We start from the raw sequence: 25261 nt of genomic DNA, 5'->3' as shown, positions 1-25261 counted from the left end.
TGGGCAATAAAAAACTAACGCAGGTTTTACAAAATCTTGACAAGTAGATTGTGAGTTGTCAAAAAATGTTCGAATGATTTTTTTTTTCATTTAATTTAAATCTATTTATACATTTACTAGTTTATCGCGAGTAATAGCTTTATAACGAACACACAAAATTGCCTAAATAACCGTAGGTTTTTGACATCAAAATTCCAGCTTAAAACATATTCTCTGATTATGTCAAAGATGACAGAAATGACGATATGTTTTACATATTTTGGTTTCAGAAACCAACGATAAATTAATTAATTCAAACAAAATACTGAAGCCTAAACCGAATATATGTGAGAATGTTTTTATAACGTTATCGACATTACTTAAGCCCCTATTAGGCATAAAGTACAACGACAAATTTTGTCGATTACATTACGAAAATTCATCTCGCGTATTCATGGTAGACCCATTGAAACTTAAAGCTGATAAAGATAAGTATATATATATTTAAATTAATGTCGGTTTCAGCTGTTGTATTGATAATGTTGTCTATGTCTGTCAAAGAAAATGTGAGAGATAATACGATATTGTCATACGAGTGTCTTTGCAATTGTAAAATTTAATATTTACTAGCATTTAAGTTTTAACAGTGGTAGAGTCAGCAACAATAATAACTGTTAGCTGCACGAATGGGTTCGCCCGGTGAAATACCAAAACACAGAAGACAGGGGTCTGGTGGAAGTTATTCCGCGTTTCGTTTGATGAATATGCTTACCGAAGGTTTAATTTTAGCCCACGTTCTTTTCCCACCCTTTTCTTATAAGGAAAATAAGGACAGGGAAATTAGATTTGGTGGAAGGGGGAAGGCATAGGAAGGGGAATTATCTTCTTTCTATGTGTCACGTTCTCTGTCCTTTAAAGGTAAGCAACGCGTCTATTTAGCTTGCTTGTTTGCCTTATCTTAAAAAAATATCACTGCATTAATGAGAGGTGAATAAAAGCAAAAGGATCGATTCTGAAATCGATTCCGCCATCTTAAAAAAATATGATCTGCTCCACAGAGTAAAAATAACTAGCAATATTAAAACCGGACATATTTATCTCCATTAGGCATTTATTTCATTAATTTTTTAATCTGTGAAAAAGTTTTTCTTCACAATTTTTCAAATCTGTTATATCAGTTATCTTTAAAATAAAATACAAATAAATAAGTTGATCTTAAATTTTAAAATAATTATCTACATTATATAAAATGTGACTAGAAATAAATCACAAGATTCAAAATAAATTAATAAAAAAAATACTTATTTCTACGCAGCAAATGTCAAATATCCTTCAAAATCACTTTATAACCTGTAAATTATTTTTACTTCGAAAATTATTAGATTAATTTTGATAAATAATGTTAAACAAAATATATTGGGAAATAAAAAAAAATATGCACCATATTCATATGACGAAGTTTTAATGTTACCTTAAATATAACATTATATTTTTTACATTTATTTGATATGATACATATTTACTAGAGAAATGAATGGAGATTTTATTGAAAACACTTTAAGAACGACCAGGATTTCTTAAAAAAAAACTTTTCTTTTAAATTAGGGGATTTAAATTAGTAAGATTTGTTAAGAAGTCGTCAAATCAATGAAATGCAGGCTCAAAGTCGCTTTTTTGAATAGGGTTGCCAGATCGCCAAACCTACTAGCCCAGTGTTTCTCAAAGTGGGCGATAACGTATCCTTGGGGGCGTTTGAAACCTAAAAAGGGGCGTTAAGGGGCCCAAAAAAAATAGGGCGTTGAAATTAATTAAAGTAATGAAATTGTGGTTTTTAAGTTTTAGGATTATGGGGGTGCTGAATAATAATTGATTTTCGAAGGGGGCGGTAAAAGAAATAAGTTTGATAATCACTGTACTATCCGGACAGACAAGCCAGTTTGGCCGGACATTTGGGTAGAAAGGTCGGACACTGTGTATTATTTAGAATTTTGTCTCAGTATTAATAGGTACACTCTCGTTTGGGAAATGTAAAAAGCCTAACAAAAGACGGAAAACCGTTTATTTTGGGCGGACACGCAATCAAAAAGCCTACCTATGTCCCGGCTTTATCTGAACGCCTGGCAACAATAATTGCGAATGAAAACTTGACTTTATTTTATACTAGCTTTTACCCGCGACTTCATCCGCGCGCAATAAAAAAATACACACAAGATAAAAAAGTTCCTATGTCCGTCTCCTAGTTCTAAGCTACCTCCCCATCAATTTTCAGCTAAATCAGTTCGACCTATCTTGAGTTATAAATAGTGTAACTAACACGACTTTCTTTTATATATATAGATAAGATAATTTGGAAATAAATTATGCAAAGTATTTATGTAATCATATCAACAAATGTAAAAAATATTCCCAAACACTAATCCGTATATAAAACTTGCTACTAAATGTATGAAATTATAAAACAATTCACACCTTCAACATCGACTACGTTCATACGCCGTGCATGTGACGCCATCTTGTTTAATTTGAACTCCGCATCTTTTGTTACCATAGAGCCACCAACCATAACCATAGCCATAGAGTATGTTTTTTTGGAACGAAGTTCCTTATCGCGCGTTGTGAAAGGGGGCTAGACAGAAAAAATTCTTACGAAAAGTTGTCACGACACTTTTTGCTATAGTAACCATGGCAACGACGTGACAATATATAACGAAAATTCATAGAAATAAAATGTACTTCTTGTGAAGACTTAAGTTTTTTATTCATAGAATAAACATTGGTTCCTTCACTAATTAATTGAAAGGAACTTCGTTCCATCTGGGTGTCCCTTGACACCTCTCAAGTTTTTTTTAATTTATTAAAGCATTTGGATATCGGTGTCTGTAATTTTTATTTTCAAGCAGTGTTGCCATATATTGCAAAAATTACAAAAGAGTTTTGTTAAGAATTTGACAGATTTATAGGCCAATAAAGATTTCCGCCACATCACGGTGTACTATTTTATTAAAAACTACAACACCTACATAATATTCTCTCATCAACTGGAAACTTCATACAAAAAAAGCATTTGACAACTCAACGAAATAAACTACAGAACATATTAGAAGCGATTTTTTATATTACAATTTTAAAAGCACAAAATTTATTTATCAATCACCACTTAGTTAACTTTGATATAATTTGAAAAAAAAAAAAAAGTTTCTAAGTAAATTAATTTATTCAGTAATAAAAAATGGATATTTTTTCTCATTTTAAAATACCTAATATGTAATTAATATTTATTTCTTTAATAAACTTCTGAGAATTAAAATATCCTAACCTAAAAACTGACAGATGACAGAATACAGATTATATCAAAGTCTTCCAAGTGGCGGTGTTACAATATCTAAAACAATGAATTATTTTATAGTCAATGTTCCTGTTCTGAAGATTCGACATTTTCAGTTTGTGCAAACTTTAAGAACACCTGCTCCAATGTAGTCTGACTGAAACTGTATTCTACTATATTCAGCTTTTCTTTTGCTGTAAAAAAAATATTTAAATATAAACGAGGTTTAATAGAATAAAGTAAACCACATCCAAAATCAGTTAAGATGTTTTTGAAATTATCTAGAACAAATCACAGATATCCTGAAAAATAGACAAAAATTCTAACAATCTTTGTTTTTAGCCGATTTCAAAAAGAAGGAGGTTATCAATTCGACTGATTTTTTTATGTGTGTTACCGCGAATCTCCGCCCCTGGTGGTCCAATTTTGATAAAATATATTTAAATCGAAAGGAAGTGCTTGCAGATGGGTCCCATTTTTTTTTTAAATATTATTTTTCATTTTCCTTCAACTTCTCGATAAATCTTAAAATAACATCTACTTACCATCTTCTATCTGCTGGAAGCATCTAGCCAGACTGGAGACGGATGACTGTGGCACTGAGAAGACGAGACGCTCAGCGAAGTTCTCCTCCAGTACTGCAGCAGGGAACAGGTGTGCCACCAGAGCTATCACAGCCTCCGCGCCTGCACCGCCACCGCTAGACTCTGACCTAATACCATTGTCACTTTGAGAATAGGACGCAAAAAAGAGGATTTTTCCCTTTCTATGCCTTCCTCCGCTAAATCCACTTCCCCTTCCCATTATTTCTCTGTTAAAAAAGGGTGGGAAAGGAAAGTGGACTAAAATGAGTCCTCTAGCACCACACTCGTCAGACTGTAGTTGGAATAACTTCCACTTGACGTCTGTCTTCTGTAAGGTCGTGGGTGGTATTTCACTGAGCGAGGCACATTTGTGAACACAACAAATATTGTTGTTGCTGGATCTAGCAATGTTAAAATGATTTCTGATTTCCTACATCATGATGGTTTGAAATTATGCAAAAACCATCAACTTACTAATCTTACTATCTATCTAATATATAAAATTCTCGTGTCACAGTTTTCGTTCCCGTACTCCTCCGAAACGGCTTGACCGATTCTCATGAAATTTTGTGAGCATATTCAGTAGGTCTGAGAATCGGACAACATCTATTTTTCATAACCCCTCCTCCCCATTTAGTTTTTTTAACTGCGCGCGGACGGAGTCGCGGGCGACAGCTAGTAATATTATAAGTGTGAATGTTTAGATGGATGTTTGTTTTTAAGATATCTTCGTATTATTTCAGTGAGCGACGGGCCGCGTCCGCGAAATAATACCAGTCCCACTCACCCTGATGAAGGGCCCCCGAAGGGCTCGAAACTAGTCGGTGCCAACACCGGATATATATACGTGAGTGTTTTAGCCGTTCCTATATAAGCTAGTTCATTATATAAAATGATCACTGTAATGCGTAATACCTCATTCATAAACACAGACAAATATTTGTTAACACAATGATAAAGAGGACACACTTGTAATCTATTTTGACAACAATATCTTGATTTATTTACTTATTTAATGTTGTAATTATTTATTTTATTGTGCAATATGTAAAAGTAATTACCTATGATGTTGTTGTCTAGGTAAAGGTGGAGTACCAGCGACCAGCGGTGTATGTATGCTGATGTCAACCGCCTCCGCTTCAACTTCCGCCTCAGCGTCCGCCTCCGCTGTCACTGAACCCCCACCTGAACCTCCTGATTAATTTTCTCAGTTTTAATGAATCTTACTGTGGGTTTCTAAGAACAAAATCTCCATTTAAAACAGTGTTTCCCAAAGTGGGCGATAACGCCCCCTTGGGGCCGTTTGAAACCTAGGAGGGGGCGATAAATGACCCAAAAATTGGGGGCATTGAAATTAATTAAAGTAATGAAATTGTGGTTTTTAAGTTTTAGGGCTGAATAAAAATTAGGGGGCTCTGAAATATAATTGATTTTCAAAGGGGGCGGTGAAAGAAATAAGTTTGACAATCACTGATTTAAAACATATTGTTATCTTTCTTTTTTCAATGATAATGAGAGGGATGACGATATCTTTTATATAGAGGTTTTGGTCTCGGAATTACAAAGAAATTATTATAAACTAGAACATAAAAATATTAGGTAATTTTTGAACTCTCTATAACTTGAAATATCATAGCCTTTAGCATTATGGTAGGTTATTTCTGTAAAAAAAATGGAGTTGCTATTAAAAATTACGTTAATATTTACAAAGGCAAAAAGTTACTTTACCTTCATCTGCTTCTCCTAAGGAGGGTGAATTTTCATCTGATCTTAGTGGAGATGACGTCATTGATAGATCTGAATCTAACATCTGAAATAAATTACAATCTAAAATACGCGTTGTGCCATCTAGCGGAGATTTTCTGTCAATAAAAGATTTGAACTTTCTTCGATGGTACTAGTATCTAGCGGATGTTAGCAAACAAAATGGTCAATAGAACTTTGTCATCGTGACATTAGAAAGAAGTTATTGTATTACAAGTTAATATTCTTACCACTTTCTGGTTATTTTGACCAATTTTCATTTCTAACGTGTAGCCAGCGCCATACAAATTCTTAAGATGTTGCGTCGAACCGATACATCTGTAAAAAAAAACATTTAAATATCCTTACATAACAAATATTAACTAGATTTTTTTTTGTCCTTACCTTAAACTTCCTTTCACCATTATTCCCACTCTTGAACATAACGCGTCAGCCTCTTCCATGGAATGTGTTGTCAGAATAGCACCTTTTTTACCCTAAAAATGAAAAAAAAATACAATGTCTCATTCCAGAAAGCGGGCAAGAAAGATTACCCTAACACCCTCTGTTGACCAAAAGCTAGCAAGTATGTCACACTACCGCCATCTATTACCTGAAAGCTGGCAAGTATAGTGTCCCAGAGGAAACGCTTGCTGCGAGGGTCCATGCCGGTGGAGGGTTCATCCAGCAGCACGACACGAGGGTCGCCCACCATAGCCAGTGCGAAGGAGAGTTTACGCCGCGTACCGCCGGAGCAATCCTCCGCGTTCTTACTCGCGTGCTCCATTATTTGCAGACCGTTTAAATATGCATCCACTATCCTGAGAACAAAATTAAATAGTTATTAGTCGTGACAATAATAGATAAAACCTGGCAACACAACACACCATCTGTGCTCACATGTATTTAACTATTTTCAACCCATTTAATAAAGTTTTTTAATTGTTTACTAAAAAACTAAGTTATTTAGGTCGAAACCGACTTCAAAGCAAAAATTATTATACAATACTAGCTGTCGCCCGCGACTCCGTCCGCGCGCAGTTAAAAAATGGGGGGGGGGGGGGGGGGTTATGAAAAATAGATGTTGGCCGATTCTCAGACCTACTGAATATGCTCACAAAATTTCATGAGAATCGGTCAAGCTGTTTCGGAGGAGTACGGGAACGAAAACTGTGACACGAGAATTTTATATATTAGATAGACATGTTACAAGAAAGAAGAGAACTTTCTTTAGAGTTTAGAGAGTTTTCATGACATTATTTTGTTACTTTTTAGCCGACTTCAAAAGGACTGAGTAGAGACATAAACCAATTTTTTTTTTTAAAATGTTTAGTGCATTTTTTTTTAAGTAGGCTAAAAAAAATAGTTAGCGGAGGGGATTAAATACATATATAATAATATACCTTGGCGTGTCTGCTTTGCTGACACCACGTATGGCCGCATAGCACTCGATGTGCTCACGAATGGTGACATTCTTCCAGAGAGCGTCATGCTGCGGACAGTAGCCCAGCATCTGGAATGCGGATGACTGCGCCTCTTCAATGTTCTTACCGCCCAGCATTACCTGTAAGATACCTAACATTTCAATTCACAGACATAAAGCTGAAATTAATATTCAATGTGGAAACTTTTTTTCTATTGTATTTGAGGTATTTTAGTTGATATTTTATTATTATTTTTTTCATTAAAGATACTATAGCAATAGAAGTACGCCATCTTTAGTTTAGAAGGCAATCAAATATATGTTTTTTTTTTATTAATTTTAAGTAAAAATTCTTATAAAATGCTATAAATATTTGGATATAGTACACACAGAATTAGTAAATAGTAAAATCTGTAACACTATATTAAACGTATGTATCTAAAGTAAGTTGTTGTCTAACAGTGCCACATGTGAGCCTCTCCTCGGCGGTGATGATCTTCATGGTGGTGGTCTTCCCAGCACCGTTGTGTCCCAGTAGACCGAACACCTCTCCTCCGTGCACCGCCAGGCTGAGCCGCGCCAGTGCCGCCTTGCGCAGCGGCTCCTCACTATCACATAGACCTCGGGAAGACGAGCCTCGAAGTTTGTATTCTTTACGAAGATTCTGTTGATAATTTTCTATGTTAGAATCTCTGATAAGTGAATCATCATCATCATCAGCTCGCTATACGTCCCCACTGAGGGGCTCGGAGCCTACCCCAAGTTAGGGGTGACTAGGTCTTAGTCAACCACACTGGCCAAGTGACGGGTTGACTTCACACATATCATTGAATTTCTTCTCAGATATATGCAGCATCACGATGTTTTCCTTCACCGTAAGAAGTGAATACCGAGAGAGAATTGAGTGAATGAAGTGAGGTATTGAGAGAGTGAGTTGACTAAATTGAGTGTATGAGAAGAGTAACTAAAGTGAGTGATTTTAGTTGAGTCTAGTGTCGACTAGAACAGGTAAAGTGAGTAAGTGTATAGTAAGGAAATGAATAGTTCAGTGAATGATTGATCGATTGAATGAATGACTATCTGTTCTTACGTGTACGATGAGTGCAGGTACAGGTGTGTTAGCGGGCGCGTGTTGTTGTGTGCGCTGCAACATGGCGGCCACACGCCGACGCTCGCGCCGTACATCCTCGTCTTCTCCCACCTCCCCGCCAGCCTCACTCTCCGTGTCCAGAACGCGCTTTGCTGGACTGCTCTTCTAAATATATAAAGGTAATATATATAAGGTATAAATCATATACCTATATATATCCAACAGAGAAACGTCAAATTCTATTGATGGCGGACGTTACAATATACATATTTTTTAACGATGCTTCCCATGCACATCTTCAATTGCAGCTGTGCTATGTCTAATCAACGGAGGAGGCGACGCATAGAAAGAGAACCCCTCCTGTGCATCAAATACATTTCCACTTTCCATCCTTTACTTATAAGAAAAGGGTGGGAAAGGAGAGAGGATAGGGAGAATAAAGATTCTTTATTTTGTGTGTCATTTTATGATAATTGAGAGATAAAGTTTCATAGTTAAATCAGAAAAAGTGTTTTACCAGAAATATTGACTTAAAAAATGAATGACTAATGAATGAGTGAATGAAGAAGTAAAGAACGATCTTACCGGACATATCCGTCCGCCGGACTTAAGTCTGTCAGCAGCTAGGAGTGCTGCACCACAGATAGGTACATGTACCAACATGGCGACAATTAAAACCCAGACTTCAGCAGTAAAATAACTCCATAACTCCGGCTCCATACATAAACCGCGTAAATTACATGTCAAGTAAACCCTGGAACAAGTTTCAATCTGTAATTTCACATGGAACATATAAAGTTCTATTAGTTGTTACAGATGATAACGTGCTCACCTATCAACATAATAAATTATGGCGTAAGGTATATACATAACGTCCAGGAAACTGAAAACCAGGTGAAGATAAAAAGCGATGTCACTACCTGAAAGAAAAAAAAAATTTATAGCAAACATTTTTGAGTACTAATAACACACATAAAAAAAAAACTTGAGAGGTGTCATGGACACCCGGATGGAACGAAGTTCCTTTCAATTAATTAGTGAAGGAACCAATGTTTATTCTATGAATAAAAAACTTAAGTCTTCACAAGAAGTACATTTTATTTCTATGAATTTTCGTTATATATTGTCACGTCGTTGCCATGGTGAAGTAGCGCTCATTCGTCGTTAACATACTTACTATAGCAAAAAGTGTCGTGACAACTTTTCGTAAGAATTTTTTCCGTCTAGCCCCCTTTCACAACGCGCGATAAGGAACTTCGTTCCAAAAGATTCAGTCGAATTGATAACCTCCTTGTTTTTGATGTCGGCTAAAAAGACAGTTATCCAAAACACTTACCCCATTTAAAAGTATCAAGTACAGCTACCAATACGAAAGGTAAAACTCCAATCCATGTTGTTATGTTAGGCATTATACTCTGTGCGGAGTCCATTTTGTCAAAAATGTAAGATAAACATGTGTTAAACAAAATGGCGGACGGACTGTACAATAAAAGCAGACCGGATAACATAGTGATTGCAGATCCGTTAGTCAGACTTGGTATGTCGTTAAGAATTACCTGAAATAAACAATATAAATTACTAAAAGACCAAATATATTTTAGAAGAAGACTAGCTGTCGCCCGCGACTGCGTCCGCGCGCATTAAAAAAAAAATTAATAGCGGTATGAATTTTTTCTCGCCTTTTAAACCTTCCCTAGACCACCACGAACATTTCAAGACTAAGATAAGATAAATCCGTTCAGCCGTTCTCGAGTTTTAGTGAGACTAACGAACAGCAATTCATTTTTATATATATAGATATCAAAATATTGGTCTTAACTTTCTTTTATATCCAGTTTCTAAATAAAAAAATGTATTATTTGTTTACTTATACGAAAGTACATCTTACCAGCACGAGTACTCCAACACTGGTGATGACCATGATGAAGATTAGGATGGTGAAGTAAGTAAGGAAGTACATACTCATCGACAGTCCATTCACACGCAACTGGTTCTTTGCTTTTATCTGAAACAAGACAGAAAATTAGACAGAATACTAGGTTCCCACTAATAACTTCTTACGGTGAAGGTAAACATCGTAATGCAAATATCTGAGAAGAAATTCAATGATATGTGTGAAGTCAACCCACACTGGGCCAGCATTGACTATGGCCTGGTCACCTCTAACTTGGTAGTAGGTTTCGAGGTCCTCAGTGGGGATGTATAGTGAGCTGATGATGATGAATACTAGGTTCATATCCTTTGGATCCATACATAATCATCTATATATATAAAAGAAACTCGTGCTAGTTAAACTATTTATGACTCAAGATCGGTCGAACTGATTTAGCTGAAAATTGATGGGGAGGTAGCTTAGAACTAGGAGACGGACATAGGATAATATTTACCCCGTTTTCTATTTTTTATTCCGCGCGGACGGAGTCGCGGGTAAAAGCTAGTATGACATGAAGAAGAAGAATGAAGCAGATCATGTACTTACTTCTCTATCATAAACTATATCAACTGCGAGTGTGACAGGTACGAGACCAAATATCATGCCCATAAAGATGGCGCACACCATGTTGCCAAGATTGAACTCTTCCTGCTGCTCCGTCTGCTGGAATGGATGTGTCAGCACCTCGATTGGCTTGAAACTGGACAGCTGGTTTGATGCTGACATTAACACCCTGATGAAAAGAATCATGATAAATTACTGACTTCGTCTGCGCGGAATCTTATATATATATATATATATATATATATATATATATATATATATATAAATATATATATATATATATATATATATATTTATTATATAGTCAGAAAGTCGTGTTAGTTACACTATTTATAACTCAAGATCGGTCGAACTGATTTAGCTGAAAATTGGTGGGAGCTTAGAACTAGGAGACGGAGATAGGAACTTTTTATCTTGTGTACATTTTTTTTATTCCGCGCGGACGAAGTCGCGGGTAAAAGCTAGTTAAAAATAAAACTTAATAAATAGACTACGTGTTCTTCCAGACTATGTTCTATATCTGTGCCAAATTTCATCAAGATCCGTTGAGTTGTTGATTAAGGCTAGATCTAGGAGTTGGGCAAATAGTTATTTTTTAATTCCTTTTTAGCAATTGAATGGGAAAAACTGATAAGTAGTTTTTGAGTTATTTATATGAATGAATAAGGATTCTAAGTATTTCAAAGTAGTTTATTAGATCTATTTTATATTTTTTCGGTTCTATAATGGAGGGGAGTTATCTCCCCCCCTAGACAACGTCCTAGGTCCAATAATATTAGTTTTATCAACTCACCTATAAATGCTATTGTCCAATAAGTTGATAATAATAGGTAGGCTGTGTGTATAAGTGCTGTTAAAGTACGTCATTATCTTCCCATAAGGTATTACACTGTCTCTTAAACTGAATGCACCAAAGTTCTCCATATCCAGAAGACTGGAAAAATTTCCATCGAAATCCACTATAGGATATGCACCCAATGTCTCTAAAGAATCCCGGAAGTCCAAGAGTTCTTTCAAATTGTCCTGTTCACTGTTCAATGCAATTGGTGTCCTATTCAAATATGCATTAGGTTCCAATTTGAGTGGTTGCATTCGGAAAAATACAATTTGTCTCGACTTTATGTATAGACCTAGAGCGCAGGAAACTGAAAAAAGAAATAAAAAAAAATTGAAAATCTTATATATATATAAAAGAAAGTCGTGTTAGTTACACCATTTATAACTCAAGAACGGCTGAATCGATTTGACTGAAAATTAGTGGGCAGGTAGCTTAGAACCAGGAAACGGACATAGGATAATTTTTACCCCGTTTTCTATTTTTTATTCCGCGCGGACAGAGTCGCGGGGGAAAAGCTAGTCTTGTCTATAAAAGAAAGTCGTGTTAGTTACACTATTTATAACTCAAGATAGGTCGAACTGATTTAGTTGAAAATTGATGGGGAGGTAGCTTAGAACTAGGAGACGGACATAGGAACTTTATCTTGTGTGCATTTTTTTTTATTCCGCGCGGACGGAGTCAAAGGTAAAAGCTAGTGTTAAATAAAAGAAATATCTAATCAAAGAAATGTTTCTTTTAGGAAACATTTTGTTTGTGATTTAGAAAGCAATGGTATAATATCTTCTGGAGTATATCTGTTAACACGTTAACTGCGGATTGAGGCAGAACAGGCCCAAAGCGTGACTTCTCGCTGGTGCGGCAGTCAAAATCGGGTTGTTTCGCTCTGTGCGGGAGGCTACTAGATCAGTATTTCTATGAGTACGACAGAGTCAAATATATTAAAATGTTTCTCTTGCGATATCTAGCCCAATGGCGTAATTAGATAAAAATGAGGTCCTACAGGCCCCAAACGCACTGAAAAGAAATTAATTACGCCTAGTGCGGATTGAGGTCAAATCTATCTCAAAATTTGTAGGCCTCATGGCCGCACTGCACGAAGCGCGGGCGGCGCGGGCGCCGCGCATCCTAGCTTAGTGTTGTGGAAAGTTTCGATAACGTTTCGAGTTTCGAGGACGTTTTGGCAGGATTTATTAAAGATTGAGCGTAGAACTTTATTTTAAAATCCTTAACGTTTTAAACCAATCATACCAAATAAGTCAGATGAAGTACTCATCTGACTTATTTGAAAATGTTTATTGGAGTTATAAGAAACTATGTTGACCTCGGTAAAAATTTTACTTATACCATACAAAACCTAAATTACTGCAACTTTGAATTTTAAGGGGGTGGCCTGTGTCTATGATGAACCAAAAGTGCATAAATCGGACACAGAATGTATTTACGAGCCAGAAACACAACACTAATAGCCAAGCTACTATTAAATAGCACGATTAATACGTCTTATACTTAATATAATATTCGCACGCACGCACGCACGCACATTCACCACTAACAATACTCAATTATCATCATTATTTTGTTTTGCACATGGGTGTTGCCTTAAAATGTGTGCTCAGTTGTGGATTATTCTTCACTGTTATTTTAAGCAAGTCACAGTTCCATTCGAAGTTTAGTCCATAGTGGCAATTTTTACCATTGTGTGCCGATCATCGTTTTTGTACAGAGAACGTTAAATGTTTTTGCTGATTATTCGCTGAGACGAGAGCAAAATCCAATATTTCAATAACAAAAATCCCCTTTGCAATTTTGCCCTTTTTAAGTGTGGATTGTTTTGCTAATGCTGCTGCATGGAACTTGATGTACCTATTACTCATATATTTTAATATTATATTTATATTTCTGGTTTACAATTCCAGATTCCTTAATAGTAGGAAGTCTTATCTTCTTTTGGAAAGTTCGAGTTGTTTCTTCGGTGGCCACGGCTGCTTTACTGAAATTAGTAAGACTAGGTACATACATACATACACACAGACCCACACTCTCACATATGTACTACGCGGTAACGTAAACGCAAACAAGACATATATTAGTATGTTATGCTACTAGGTAGCAAAGTTGATTATTGCGTGCGAGGTGGCATTGTTCAAAGGCGACCTCTACAAGAAAACCGAGCGACCAACAATCATCATGCTCCCTCATACGATGTTTTTCAACACACTTGTGAGTAAAAAAAAAAAGAAATAAACGCAAAAACACTTACGAAATCCAAAATAAACAACAAGACTCAAATTCAAAAAAAAAAGGAAATTTCCTTTCCTTTCAGGTATAGTAAAATAACTACGCGCTAGGGCATAATTTGTACCATATATGCCTAAAATCGATGAACGGATAAGTACACGCACAGACAAAGCCACGCACACACACACACAAACACACACACAGACACACACAGACACACGCGCACGCACAATCACACACACACACGCACGCACACACACACACAAGAGATCTAAAATATATATTTTATTTCAAGATTTCCTATCGGCAGATGTGCTGATCATTTGTTCCAAAGAGGTGGTCAAAGAAAGCGCTGCGTAGGTTGCTACGAAAAATTAAGATTGACATTGAATGGCACGCAAGCTGCTAAGAAAACTAAAAAAAATTGAGAATTTTTGTGTCCAGTGTGACAAATCTTTTTGTTTACCATGTTTTAATGAAAAACATTTTCAGTGATTAATACTCAATAAACATTTATCGTAACTACAACTCTCTTTTAATCCCATCACTAGTCGAGGCATTAATTGACCTTCCTTTCAGTGCGATTTGAGGCAGAACCGATGACAAATTTTTAATTTTACATTTTTCATTAACGAAACGTCCTAACTCCAGGCGAAGCTAGATTCATATTATGCACATATTTAAGTTCATAAGAGTGAAGTTTCAAGCAAATGTCGTCTAATTTGGACTTTTTAAAAATGTTTTTCGAAAACATAATTTTTCGAGGCAGGAGAGGCCTCAATAGCACTGGAAAAATGTTCAACTTTGCCACGAACAGACCTCAAACGCACTGGCTGAAAGTTCCGCCAGAATGGCCTCGCAGCTAACGTGTTAAGCTATTTCTAAGTAATAGAAAGAATTAGAAGAAATACGTAGTTAAATAGCCACTAAGGACGTTTTAAGTGTAGATTTAACACGAGATATCCACGACAAAGATCTTTTAAACAATTAACGACTGATTACCGGTTTCTATACTAAACTATAGTCGCCCGCGGAAATAAAAAAAAACATAGAAAGTTCCAGACTATGATCTACGTCTGTGCCAAATTTCATCAAGATCCGTTGAGCTGTTCTGGAGATACATTCAAACAAACATCCATCCATCCAAAAATTAGCATTTATAATATTAGTAAGATTTAAACCGAGAAATACCTAAAAGTAAAGTAAAAAAGCACTAATATGAAGTGTAACTTACTTATTGGCATGAATATCATGACATATAACTTGTATGGGTCTCGTATCATGCGCACAGTACGGATGTAGACAAGAGCACAGAATGTACGCCAACAGGATGGACTCGTCTTCACAGGCTCGCCAAGAGCTGATGCTGGGGTCTCCACTGGCACCTATGTCACATGGATATTATTACTAAAAAAAAAAATCGTCCCCTTCTCATCCTTTTAAGGAAAGGAAGTGGATTTGACAGAGGACGCATATAAAAAAAATCAGTCGAATTGATAACCTCCTTCTTTTTGAAGTCGGCTAAAAATAGAGTACGAGGGCCACACTGAAAGTTTTTAGAACTGGCCACTTTTTAAGAATATAATAAAAAAATAAGTTTAAATTATGAAAATAGAACTCTTTGCTAATGTCAATAACATTAGCAAAGAGTTCTATTTTCATAATTAATACTAATTTCATTCGTTTGTCATTTGTTTTACGATTTGGCGGCAAATTGAAAGTTGTTGGTGTCAGGCCAGTATGAATTTAACGCGAGAAAATTTTCGTACCATGATTTTGTATGACTTTCGGTGTCATTTAAGTCAACAAGAATGTTGTGACAGATTTCGATTGGCCTTTCACGATGAAGACCCGTCTCGGGCCATTGTTTATAACTGGTTTAATGAGTTTAAACGTGGTCGCACTAATTTCAACGATGCTCTGCGTCAAGGACGGCGTTCTACGGCGACGACTGAAGATAACATCAGTGTTGTGCGGTGTATGATAGAGACAGATCCAAGAGTAACCTATCAACAGATTCGGACAAGCTTAGGCATCGATATGACTCAAGTGCAAAAAATCCTCCACAAATATTTAGCCATTAGGAAGCTTTGTGCCCGGTGGGTACCCCATAATTTGACCGAGGCCCAAAAACTCCGTCGTGTTTATTGATGCCGTGAAATGATACAAATATTTAACGGAGGTGACTCAAAAGCTGTGTTCGACATGCTTACGGGTGACGAAAGCTGGATTTATTGCTATTATCCGGAAACCAAAAGACAATCTGCTCAGTGGTTGTTTCTTTCCGAGGAGTTGCCAACTAAATTGAAGAGAGGTCGAAGTGCAGGAAAAAAGATGGTGGCCTCATTCTTCGGAAGGACCAGTGATCATGCGACAATTATTTTAGAAGATCAAAATTTACTTAGTGCAGAGTGGTATACTAACAAATGTTTGCCACTTGTCTTGGAAAAAGATCGAGAGAAACGACCTTGAAGTAGGATCCTACTTCACCATGACAACGTCTCTTCGCCACAGGTGGGCACAGTTAATCGAAAAGTTAACTTCGTTAATCGTTAATTCGTTAATTAAAAATTTAACTTCGTTAATCGTTAAAGCGTTAAATTCTGGAAAATTTAACGCAAGTTAAAGTTAATCGTTAACAGTTAACCATACTAAAATTATACATACTAATTTCACACTTATAGTGGCGACACTTGTTTAAAATATTAATTTGATTATTTTAATTATGAAAATTAATTTTCATTAATATAAAATTAATTTTTATGAATATAAAAATTAATCTTAATTCTATAAAACATTAGTATTAGAGACAAGTATGAATGCATTATAGTATATTTCATTACGAGTGCGGAAAGTCTGTCATTGCAAAGAGTTCCGACAAATGTCTACCCGAGCCGAGGCGCAGTCAAAGGTGAGGGTTGACAGTTGGAACAAGTTGTAATGGCAGTTCCGCCCATGTACTAAACAACTATATTCTAAATACAGTTGCGAAAAAATGAAGCAATTTAATATTATAATAAAAACACAATAAACTCAACTAACTAAAATGTTTGGAAAATGTCGCCAACCGTAAAAGAATACAAACAGAGTTTTTTTTTGTTTTCTTCACCCACTCTGGGTAGGCAACGGGAACTATGCCAAACAGCGAAGTCTTCGGTAGATTTTTTTATTTATATGAAATGAAAATGAAATTTAATGAGATAAGATAAAATGAAACCAACCTAATTCATTGAATCAAATCAATAACTCTGATATTGTAACAAATTAGGAGCTTCTTTTTAGAAATATTCGCATGAATCATAAAAACTTAAATATTTTTTTTTTGTAACAAATTCGTGGTTTGTTTTTTCTTTTTTATAGACATTATTTTGACAGTTGGGAAAGAGAACGCACGAGTTTGGAAAAGCTAAAGAAAAAGCACGAGTAAAAAAGTGTTTTAATACAGTTGCTCAAAAAGTGGCGTATTGCAGGGACGAAGAGCGTTCGGAATGTGGGCTATTACAAACTCGTGCTTTTATATACTCGTAATGAAATATACTATTTCGAACCTTCTTTTCATTTTGTCCTGTTGGTCACGTCTTTCATAGACGTTCTGATGCATCACACTTGCACGTGAACCTCACATATCAATTATCAGTTCACCATTCGAGTCGCCGACAGTCTCCTAACATAGCTGAATTTACGAACCTGGCGTGGCGCGTAATTTAAACAAATTGACAGCACGTCTCCAAGTTTCTAATTTAACGATTAACGGACTTTTTTTAACGGAAGTTGAGTTTAACGGAAGTTAACAAAAGCGTTAACACTTTTTGAAGTTAACTTAAAAGTTAATCCGTTAAGCAAAATGTTAACTTCGTTAATTAACGATTAACGGATTAACGAGTTAATGCCCAGCTCTGCTCTTCGCACACCGCCGGGCGAACGATCGACTATTTGGTGTCGTCAGACGTGGAATTTCTGGGTCACTCGCCATTTAGCCCCGACCTCGCACCTTGCGATTTTTATTTATTCCCGATATTAAAAGAAAAACTTCGAGGAAAAAAAATTATGGACGCCAAAGAACCAGTGGCTGCGTTCCAGAAGGCCATCGAAGAGACCCCTAAGGACGAGTGGGCAAAGTGGTTTTCTCGGTGGTTCTATCGAATGCAGCGATGTATAAATGTTAATAGTAATATTCTGAAAATATATAATAAAAATAACAACTTGCTAGTTTGCTCAGTTTTTGATTTTCTAAGAACTTTCAGTGTGACCCTCGTATACTCTGGCAAGCAACTCAATCTTTTAACTTCTTGTTTGTATAAAACCGGAATTTTCGGTACTAGATCAAATCGTCGTCTGTTTGTTTGTTTTTTAGTCGACTTCAAAAAGAAGAAGGTTATCAATTCGACTGTTTTTTTTTTATGTGTGTTACTGCGAATCTCCGCCCCTGGTGGTCCGATTTTCATAAAAAATATTTTAATCGAAAGGAAGTGCTTGCAGATGGGTCCCATTTTTTTTTTTTAATAACTAGAAGATTAGTAGATTTTGAATTTATTGAAATGTCTGCTATATAAAAAGTCAACTGCAGTCAAAATTAGTTATAGACTTTAATGGAGGGATTGGGGGGTCCATTTAATATCGCTTTTAACATTAAATACAACTAGTTTTTATTTAATTTTTGTAAAATCTCTTCTCAGTTACCTTGACATGTTCTACTCCGTGTGTGGTTGAGTGCAAGGCGTGTGAGGCTGTATGCGGAGGTGTTGGCAGAGATGTGGTCTTCTGCTGCTCTTTGTCGTTCAATTCCTGTCAATAACGCACATAATTGTCATGCCTGTTCTTTTCTTCAAAAGAACAGACACAGCACTTAGTGTTTTAGTATACCTGATAACTTAACGTCTTGCTCTGCAGCGATAAACTCCTGGATAAAGCTCTCGCTCGCACCAACTTCACGGAGGAGACTCCCTCCACCGCTTCCGTCTCCTCAGCGTTCTCTCCCTCCAGACTTAGGAACACCTCCTCCAGCGTCGTCATAGACACTCCGTAGCTTGTTATACCTGGAAATATTAGAAGACTTAACTCTGCAAAGATATTTAGGTTTATTTTGGTTAAATGGAAAGAAATATTATTGAAATTGACTTTTTTTTGTATTCCTTAATGTTTTTTTGGACATTTTTTCTTTAGCAGTTATGAGAAATGTGTTTTTACCTAGTCTATTGGTCTTTTCCTTGATCTCATGTTCTATAGCCTGGAAGAGTGGTGGGAAGAGATGTACTGCGTAGTGAGGCAGGATGTAGGACAGCTCCCGGCCGTGTCTCCGTGCCTTCTCAGCGCGGGGCACGTGTCCCCTCACCAGACGGGTTATCTGATGCTCGCGACAGGCACCTGCAATATTGTACTTGCTGTCTCATTCCCTTCCCATCCTTTTGTTATAAGGAAAGAGGATATGCATAGGAAGGTTAAATATTCTCTTTTTGTGTGTCTCCTTCGTCGATTGAGGATAGGTAACGCATCTTTAATTGCGAAGTCTATAGGCAGCGGTCACTTCGCCATTTTGGCGAATTCATGTGACCGCTTGCTCGTTTGCCACCTTATACATATAAAGAGAATCTTCAATTAAAAACGTATATGCGTTGCTGATAACAAAAAGAATTTATTTAAAACAATATTTACATTTGCATTATAAAATGAACTAAAAAATTTCTACATACCTGATAACAAAAAGAAACAACATAAAACGTTTTTACTTTAACTAAAAATCAAAAATTAAAAATTACAATATTTATACAATGTCTGAAATTTATAAAATTAAATCTGTCATTCTGACAAGGAAAATCAAATCATAAAAAAGTATTTAATATGGACTTAAAGAAAAGAGGTCCTCTTTTCTTTACATATATATTAAAAAAAAAGAAATATCTATAACTTATGTTCAACTTTAATTATGCTATTAATTGATTAAATAACTTACCGTCAAGTACAAGTGTTAGGTGATAACCGATACCGAATTTGTTCTTTAAAAACAACGAAGTTCCTGCACAGCGAACCTAGAAAATATATGAAATCTTACTAATATTATAAACTAGCTTTTACCCGCGACTCCGTCTGCGCGGAATAAAAAATAGAAAACGGGGTAAAAATTATCCTATGTCCGTTTCCTGGTTCTAAGCTACCTGCCCACCAATTTTCAGTCAAATCGATTCAGCCGTTCTTGAGTTATAAATAGTGTAACTAACACGACTTTCTTTTATATATATAGATAAGATGTGAATGTTTGGATGGATGGATGGATGTTTGTTTGACTCACGACACAACGAATCAACAGATCTTGATGAAATTTGGCACAGATGTAGAACATAATCTGGAAGAACACATAAGCTATTTATTATGTTTTTTTTTTAATACCGTGGACGGAGTCGCAAGCAATAGCTAGTAATTTTATAATTTCTAGAAAGTTTTTGTAACGAAGCTGCTTTCTTGGTGTACTTACCCTGCCTTTGCTGATGACAGCCTTCCTGTCTCCCAAGATGTCAGCCTCATCCATGAAGTGTGTGGTGAGCAGCAGCACGCGGCCGCGGCGTGCTCGCTGCAAGATTCGCCATGTCTGCCGTCTGGAGACAGGATCCACACCCGCAGTCGGTTCATCCAAGATTATAATCTGGTTACAAATGACATATCACTTGATTTCTTCTACCTTAAGAATTTACACCATTCAATAATAAACTATATTTTATACTTTAGGATCTCCGATAAATGCGATGGCAATGCTCAATTTCCTCTTCTGTCCACCGGAGAGATGTTTTGAGAAGACCTCCGCCTGCTCCAGTAGACCAACCTCCGACATTGCTTTGTGAACCTCCTCTGATAGACGTTTTCTTGGTATACCCTAGGCAGAAATTATACAAAATAATGTTAATCGTTTAAATTTCAAAGTTTCTTCCTTTTTAAAGTACAACGAAACAAATTTTTAGTAAGAACTAAAAAAAAAACCTTATTTTTTCCAGCAACAATAATATTTGTTGTGTTCACGAATGTGCCTCGCTCAGTGAAATACCACGACCTCAGAAGACAGGCGTCAAGTGGAAGCAATTCCAAGTACAGTCTGATGAGTGTGATGACGAAGGACTAATTTTATTCCTCTTTCCCTTCCCACCCCTTTTCGTAGTAGGAAAGGATGGGAAGGGGAAGTGGATTTGGCGGAAGAGGGGACGCATAGAAAGGAGAAACATCCTCTTTCTGTACTTCCCCTTCTACGTTGATTAAAAGTAGGTAACGCGTCTTCATTTGTGGATGTCTATGGGCAACGGTCTCCTCGCTATTTCCGCGAATTCATGTGACCGTTTGCTTGTTTGCCACCTTATGATATAAAAAAAAAATAACAGCTAAGATTCAAAGAACATTTTTTCCATGTTTGATTTTAATGATGTATTAAAGTTTCTGAATTTACATCTCAATAATTAGTGTTCACTTTAATTTTTACACTTTTTTTAGTTTTTTTAATTATCAGCTGATTATGCGAAGTTTTTTTTTAATAATTTAATTTACCTTAACAGCGGCAAAGAATTGCAGATGTTCCTTAACAGAGAGCAAGTCGAAGAGTACGTCTTGTTGAGGACACACTCCTATCATCTGACGAATTTCGTGCATATCATTAGGGTCCCTGAAATTACAATTACCTTTGAGTCCTAACCCACTATTGCAAATTATTCTAAACCTAATCACTCTAAAGAAGTATCTCAGTGGGGTTGAAGCAGTTTTTTTAGATTGAAAAATTCAATCTTTGGATAGCATTATCTTAACGTAAGTATGGTCAAAAGTAATCTTGGATGGATGGATTTATTTATTTATAATACACATTATTAGACTTGGGATTAGAATATAGTCAAATTAAACTAAAAGAAAGTTAAATTAAATTAAAGGGAAGTTAAATTTAATTAAAAATATAATAGTACTAGCTTTTACCCGCGACTCCGTCCGCGCGGAATAAAAAAAAAAAAAGAAAACGGGGTAAAAATTATCCTATGTCCTATTCCTGGTTCTAAGCTACCTGCCCACCAATTTTCAGTCAAATCGATTCAGCCGTTCTTGAGTTATAAATGGCGTAACTAACACAACTTTCTTTTATATATATATAGATTATAAGGTAAAGAATCTAGTAAAAACCATTTAATAGTTTCATCCCTAATGCCTGAAAGTAAACTATTAAATATATAAAGTACACATTCTTTAAGGGATGATTTAATAGTAAAACCACCACACACCTCACATCCAATCCGTACACATAAGCAGTGCCAGCAGTGGGTGCTGTCAATCCAGTCAGGATATTGAAGAGTGTTGACTTCCCAGCACCATTGTGACCCAGAACAGCTGTGATCTGTCCCTCGTAGATGCTCAAATCGATCCCATCAATAGCTTTGATCTCTGGCTTACGACAGTGACGGAAACTCTTTTGTAAACCCACTATCCTAATCGCTTCTTTATCTAGTAGCTCTCTGAGAGGTAAAAAAATAGTTAATTTAACAGGCTGTTAAATAAAAGATATTTATAATTCCATCAGTAGCTCAGTAGTTGACTTGACTTGCAATCTGCAGGTCCTGGGTTCGAATCCCGCCATGTACCAATGTGTTTTTTAATTTTCGATTTACATATGTACATTTATCTGACGTTCTTACGATGAAGGAAAACATCGTGATGCTGCACATATCTGAGAAGAAATTCAATGATATGTGTGAAGTCAATCCGTTACTGGACCAGCATTGACTATGTCCTAGTCACCCCTAACTTGTGGAGGCTCCGAGCCCTTGGGGACGTATAGTTAGCTGATGATGATGATGAAAATGGAGTAGAATTATTAAATTATTCAACATCCCCCCCCTCCCCCTCCTCTAGACAATATATAAATTAAGACTATTTCGATTGCTGACAATTTCTAGATAAGTAATGATAACCTCCTTCTTTTTGAAGTCGGCTAAAAATAGTAAGAGATTGAATATTAATTTCAGACATAATTCGCCTTCAACTATTTACTTATATTCTTTTTCCTTCCTTCTCATACCTTGGTACAGGCTCAATATCCTTGTTATGAGCGGCCTCGCCGTTGGAGTGGAAGTGGACAGCAGAGACTCTGCCACGCCGGCCTCCGCCCCAGTACGATGGTAGGAGACAGAACCATGGCTTCTGTTTGATGCCGTACTCACCTGAGAAATGTATATTTTTTTATAAGAGAAGGGGGCAAACGAGCAGCAAGAACACCAAGGTGTTCATCGACGTCTATGGACATCTGCAATACCAGAGGAACCGCAGATGCGTTGCCGGCCTTTGAGATGGTGATACGCTCGCTTCTTGAAGGACCCTAAGTCGTAGCGGTTTGGAAATATTGAAAATTAGAAACAAAGCAGAGCTTAGTCTTATAAGGAAAGGATGGGAAGGGGAGGTGGATTTGATGGAGAAGGAGTTGCATAGGAAGGTTAAATATTCTCTTTTCGTGCATCTCCTCTTTCATAGATTGAAGGTAGGCAACGCATCTGCAATTGCGAATGTCTAAGGGAAGCGGTTGCTTCGCCATTTCGGCGAATTCATATGCCCGCTTGCTCGTTTGCCACATTGTAATATATAAAAAAGCGTCTGTTACTATAATTTCAGAAGAAATAAATCATTTATTAGAATCATCATCAACCTGCCCTTATCCCTATGGAGGGTTGGCACAGTATGTACTACTCCTTCATACATCTCTATCAGCCATCAAATCTGAATTTACCCCCTTATTACGCACAACTCATCCATACTTTCTTTGGTCTTCCTCTACCTTTATAGCTATCATTTATTAGAATGAAAACTAGAATTAACATCATATGAGGTATCGAAAACCTAGAATTCTTAAAGTAATTTTTTAAACCGATAAAGAAACTTTTAATATTTTTTTTATTGTTCGTTGAAAACTAAATTAAACTTACTGGGTATAACAGCATCCAACCAATAAGCCACCAGTCCATAGAGTACGGTGTCAACTGCCATCATGATGAGGCTGCCGCCGAATGGCACACCTGGACCACTCCACAAGTTATCCCATGTCACACCTACTCCCGCCATGTCTAACACTAACGCCTGTAGTGAACGGAACGAATGAATGATTTAGTTTTTATTCAAATTGAATGACATTATTACGGCTACTTGATTCAGTATGTCTTGGTACAATTTATCTATATTTATATAAAAGAAAGTCGTGTTAGTTACACTATTTATAACTGAAGAACGGCTGAATCGATTTGACTGAAAACTGGTGGGCAGGTAGCTTAGAACCAGGAAACGGACGTAGGATTTTTACCCCGTTTCCTATTTTTTAATCTGCGCGGACGGAGTCGCGGGTAAAAGCTAGTTTTATATAAACGCCTGTGAGAAAATGTTTTGTTTAAAACATCGTCAAATTACTCGTATACATATGAAATAAACGTTATTTATGACTTTATACGCTATTTTCAGAATAACTTCTACAGCCCGGATAGCTCAGTCGGTAGAGCATTGGACTTTTAATCCAAGGGTCCAGGGTTCAAGTCCCTGTTCGGGCGATCTTTTTTATCATTTTTTTAAGGTGCAAAACATTTTATTTTTATTTTCGCATATTTCAAAAGTTCTTAATTTTTTAATACAAATTATAATTTTAGGAATTACATTTTTTTTATATTTTCAATTTGAGAAATTATATATATTTTTTTAAATTTGTTTAAATTACAAAAATAATATAAATATGTTCATTTTTATACAGGTATTAAAATATTAAAAAAAGTGATCAAGTTACATTAGCATAAAAGCAACAACCAATGTTGTTGTTGGTTGTCAACAGATGGCGCTAGTTGTATTTGCAACTTGCTGATTTTTTGAGGTTATCTTTAAATCTAGGTATATTATCTACTAGCTCCGTCCGCGCGGTATTTAAAAAACTTGATAACTAGCCTTTGCATTCTTCCAAAGTATGTTCTACATCTGTGCCAATTTTCATCAAGATCCATTTAGCCGTTTCGGAGATACCATCAAACAAACATCCATCTAAACTTTCGCATTAATATTAGTAAGATAAAATTAACGGCAACGACCTTACCTTATCCATAGCCAGAGCGTAGCAGCTGGAACTAATCAGAGAGACAAACCAGAAGGCCAATGAGTCCGCGTTAGACACGAACACCTGGATGAAGTACAACCAGCTCATAATGTTCACAGCGAAACTGCCCATGATGCCTGCAGTCTGCAAATAAAGTTTTTTTTTAGCCTGTAGAAAAAGTAAAAAAAAAAAAAAAGCTGTACTTAGGATACTTACCCTAGCACTGTCAAAGAATGGAGTCAACATAAAAGCGAAGGTGATGATCGTGAAACCAAACAGCAGCATCAGAAGGAAGATGAGGATATAAGACGAGTGCTGGAAAACCTGACAACAGTTTAAATATTAATTTAAATATGGATCCTTGAGTTGGCACGTTGAGTAAAAGATTACCCTTGGAAACGACGTGCCAAGTCAAATGGCGGGTACATTTAGTCTGATTTTGTTTGACTTCGTACTGAAGTTATTTTATT

The 25261-nt window shown here is 36.3% G+C and overlaps 1 protein-coding gene and 1 non-coding gene across 2 annotated transcripts in view; one reads left to right on the top strand and one right to left on the bottom strand.

The window, feature by feature from the left end:
• Positions 1 to 3277: 3277 nt before the first annotated feature.
• Positions 3278 to 25261, bottom strand: part of LOC106707475 (cholesterol transporter ABCA5) — a 37606-nt gene continuing 15622 nt past the window's right edge. Inside the window, exons 8-36 of the mRNA XM_045683296.1 lie at positions 25008 to 25115; positions 24792 to 24935; positions 23650 to 23800; positions 22752 to 22893; positions 21958 to 22188; positions 21242 to 21356; positions 20433 to 20582; positions 20187 to 20354; positions 19668 to 19743; positions 18905 to 19081; positions 18581 to 18753; positions 18398 to 18502; positions 14952 to 15102; positions 11435 to 11786; positions 10624 to 10810; positions 10033 to 10149; positions 9481 to 9700; positions 8977 to 9064; positions 8730 to 8898; positions 8145 to 8309; positions 7515 to 7718; positions 7035 to 7195; positions 6245 to 6452; positions 6037 to 6128; positions 5883 to 5970; positions 5617 to 5698; positions 4950 to 5082; positions 3850 to 4016; positions 3278 to 3498 (exon numbers count right to left, since the gene is read on the bottom strand). Of these exons, the coding sequence (XP_045539252.1) occupies positions 3386 to 3498; positions 3850 to 4016; positions 4950 to 5082; positions 5617 to 5698; positions 5883 to 5970; positions 6037 to 6128; positions 6245 to 6452; positions 7035 to 7195; positions 7515 to 7718; positions 8145 to 8309; positions 8730 to 8898; positions 8977 to 9064; positions 9481 to 9700; positions 10033 to 10149; positions 10624 to 10810; positions 11435 to 11786; positions 14952 to 15102; positions 18398 to 18502; positions 18581 to 18753; positions 18905 to 19081; positions 19668 to 19743; positions 20187 to 20354; positions 20433 to 20582; positions 21242 to 21356; positions 21958 to 22188; positions 22752 to 22893; positions 23650 to 23800; positions 24792 to 24935; positions 25008 to 25115 (4437 nt within the window). The 3' untranslated portion in view covers positions 3278 to 3385. The remainder of the gene's footprint in view (positions 3499 to 3849; positions 4017 to 4949; positions 5083 to 5616; positions 5699 to 5882; positions 5971 to 6036; positions 6129 to 6244; positions 6453 to 7034; positions 7196 to 7514; positions 7719 to 8144; positions 8310 to 8729; positions 8899 to 8976; positions 9065 to 9480; positions 9701 to 10032; positions 10150 to 10623; positions 10811 to 11434; positions 11787 to 14951; positions 15103 to 18397; positions 18503 to 18580; positions 18754 to 18904; positions 19082 to 19667; positions 19744 to 20186; positions 20355 to 20432; positions 20583 to 21241; positions 21357 to 21957; positions 22189 to 22751; positions 22894 to 23649; positions 23801 to 24791; positions 24936 to 25007; positions 25116 to 25261) is intronic.
• On the top strand, positions 24189 to 24261 carry Trnak-uuu. The gene has a single exon. It is a non-coding gene; the product is annotated as a tRNA-Lys (tRNA).

This window comes from Papilio machaon, chromosome 21, assembly GCF_912999745.1.
Source record: "Papilio machaon chromosome 21, ilPapMach1.1, whole genome shotgun sequence".
Classification (NCBI taxonomy): Eukaryota; Metazoa; Arthropoda; class Insecta; order Lepidoptera; family Papilionidae; genus Papilio; species Papilio machaon.
The sequence above is the reverse complement of the archived record's forward strand: the minus strand, read 5'-3'. Positions and strand labels throughout refer to the sequence as shown.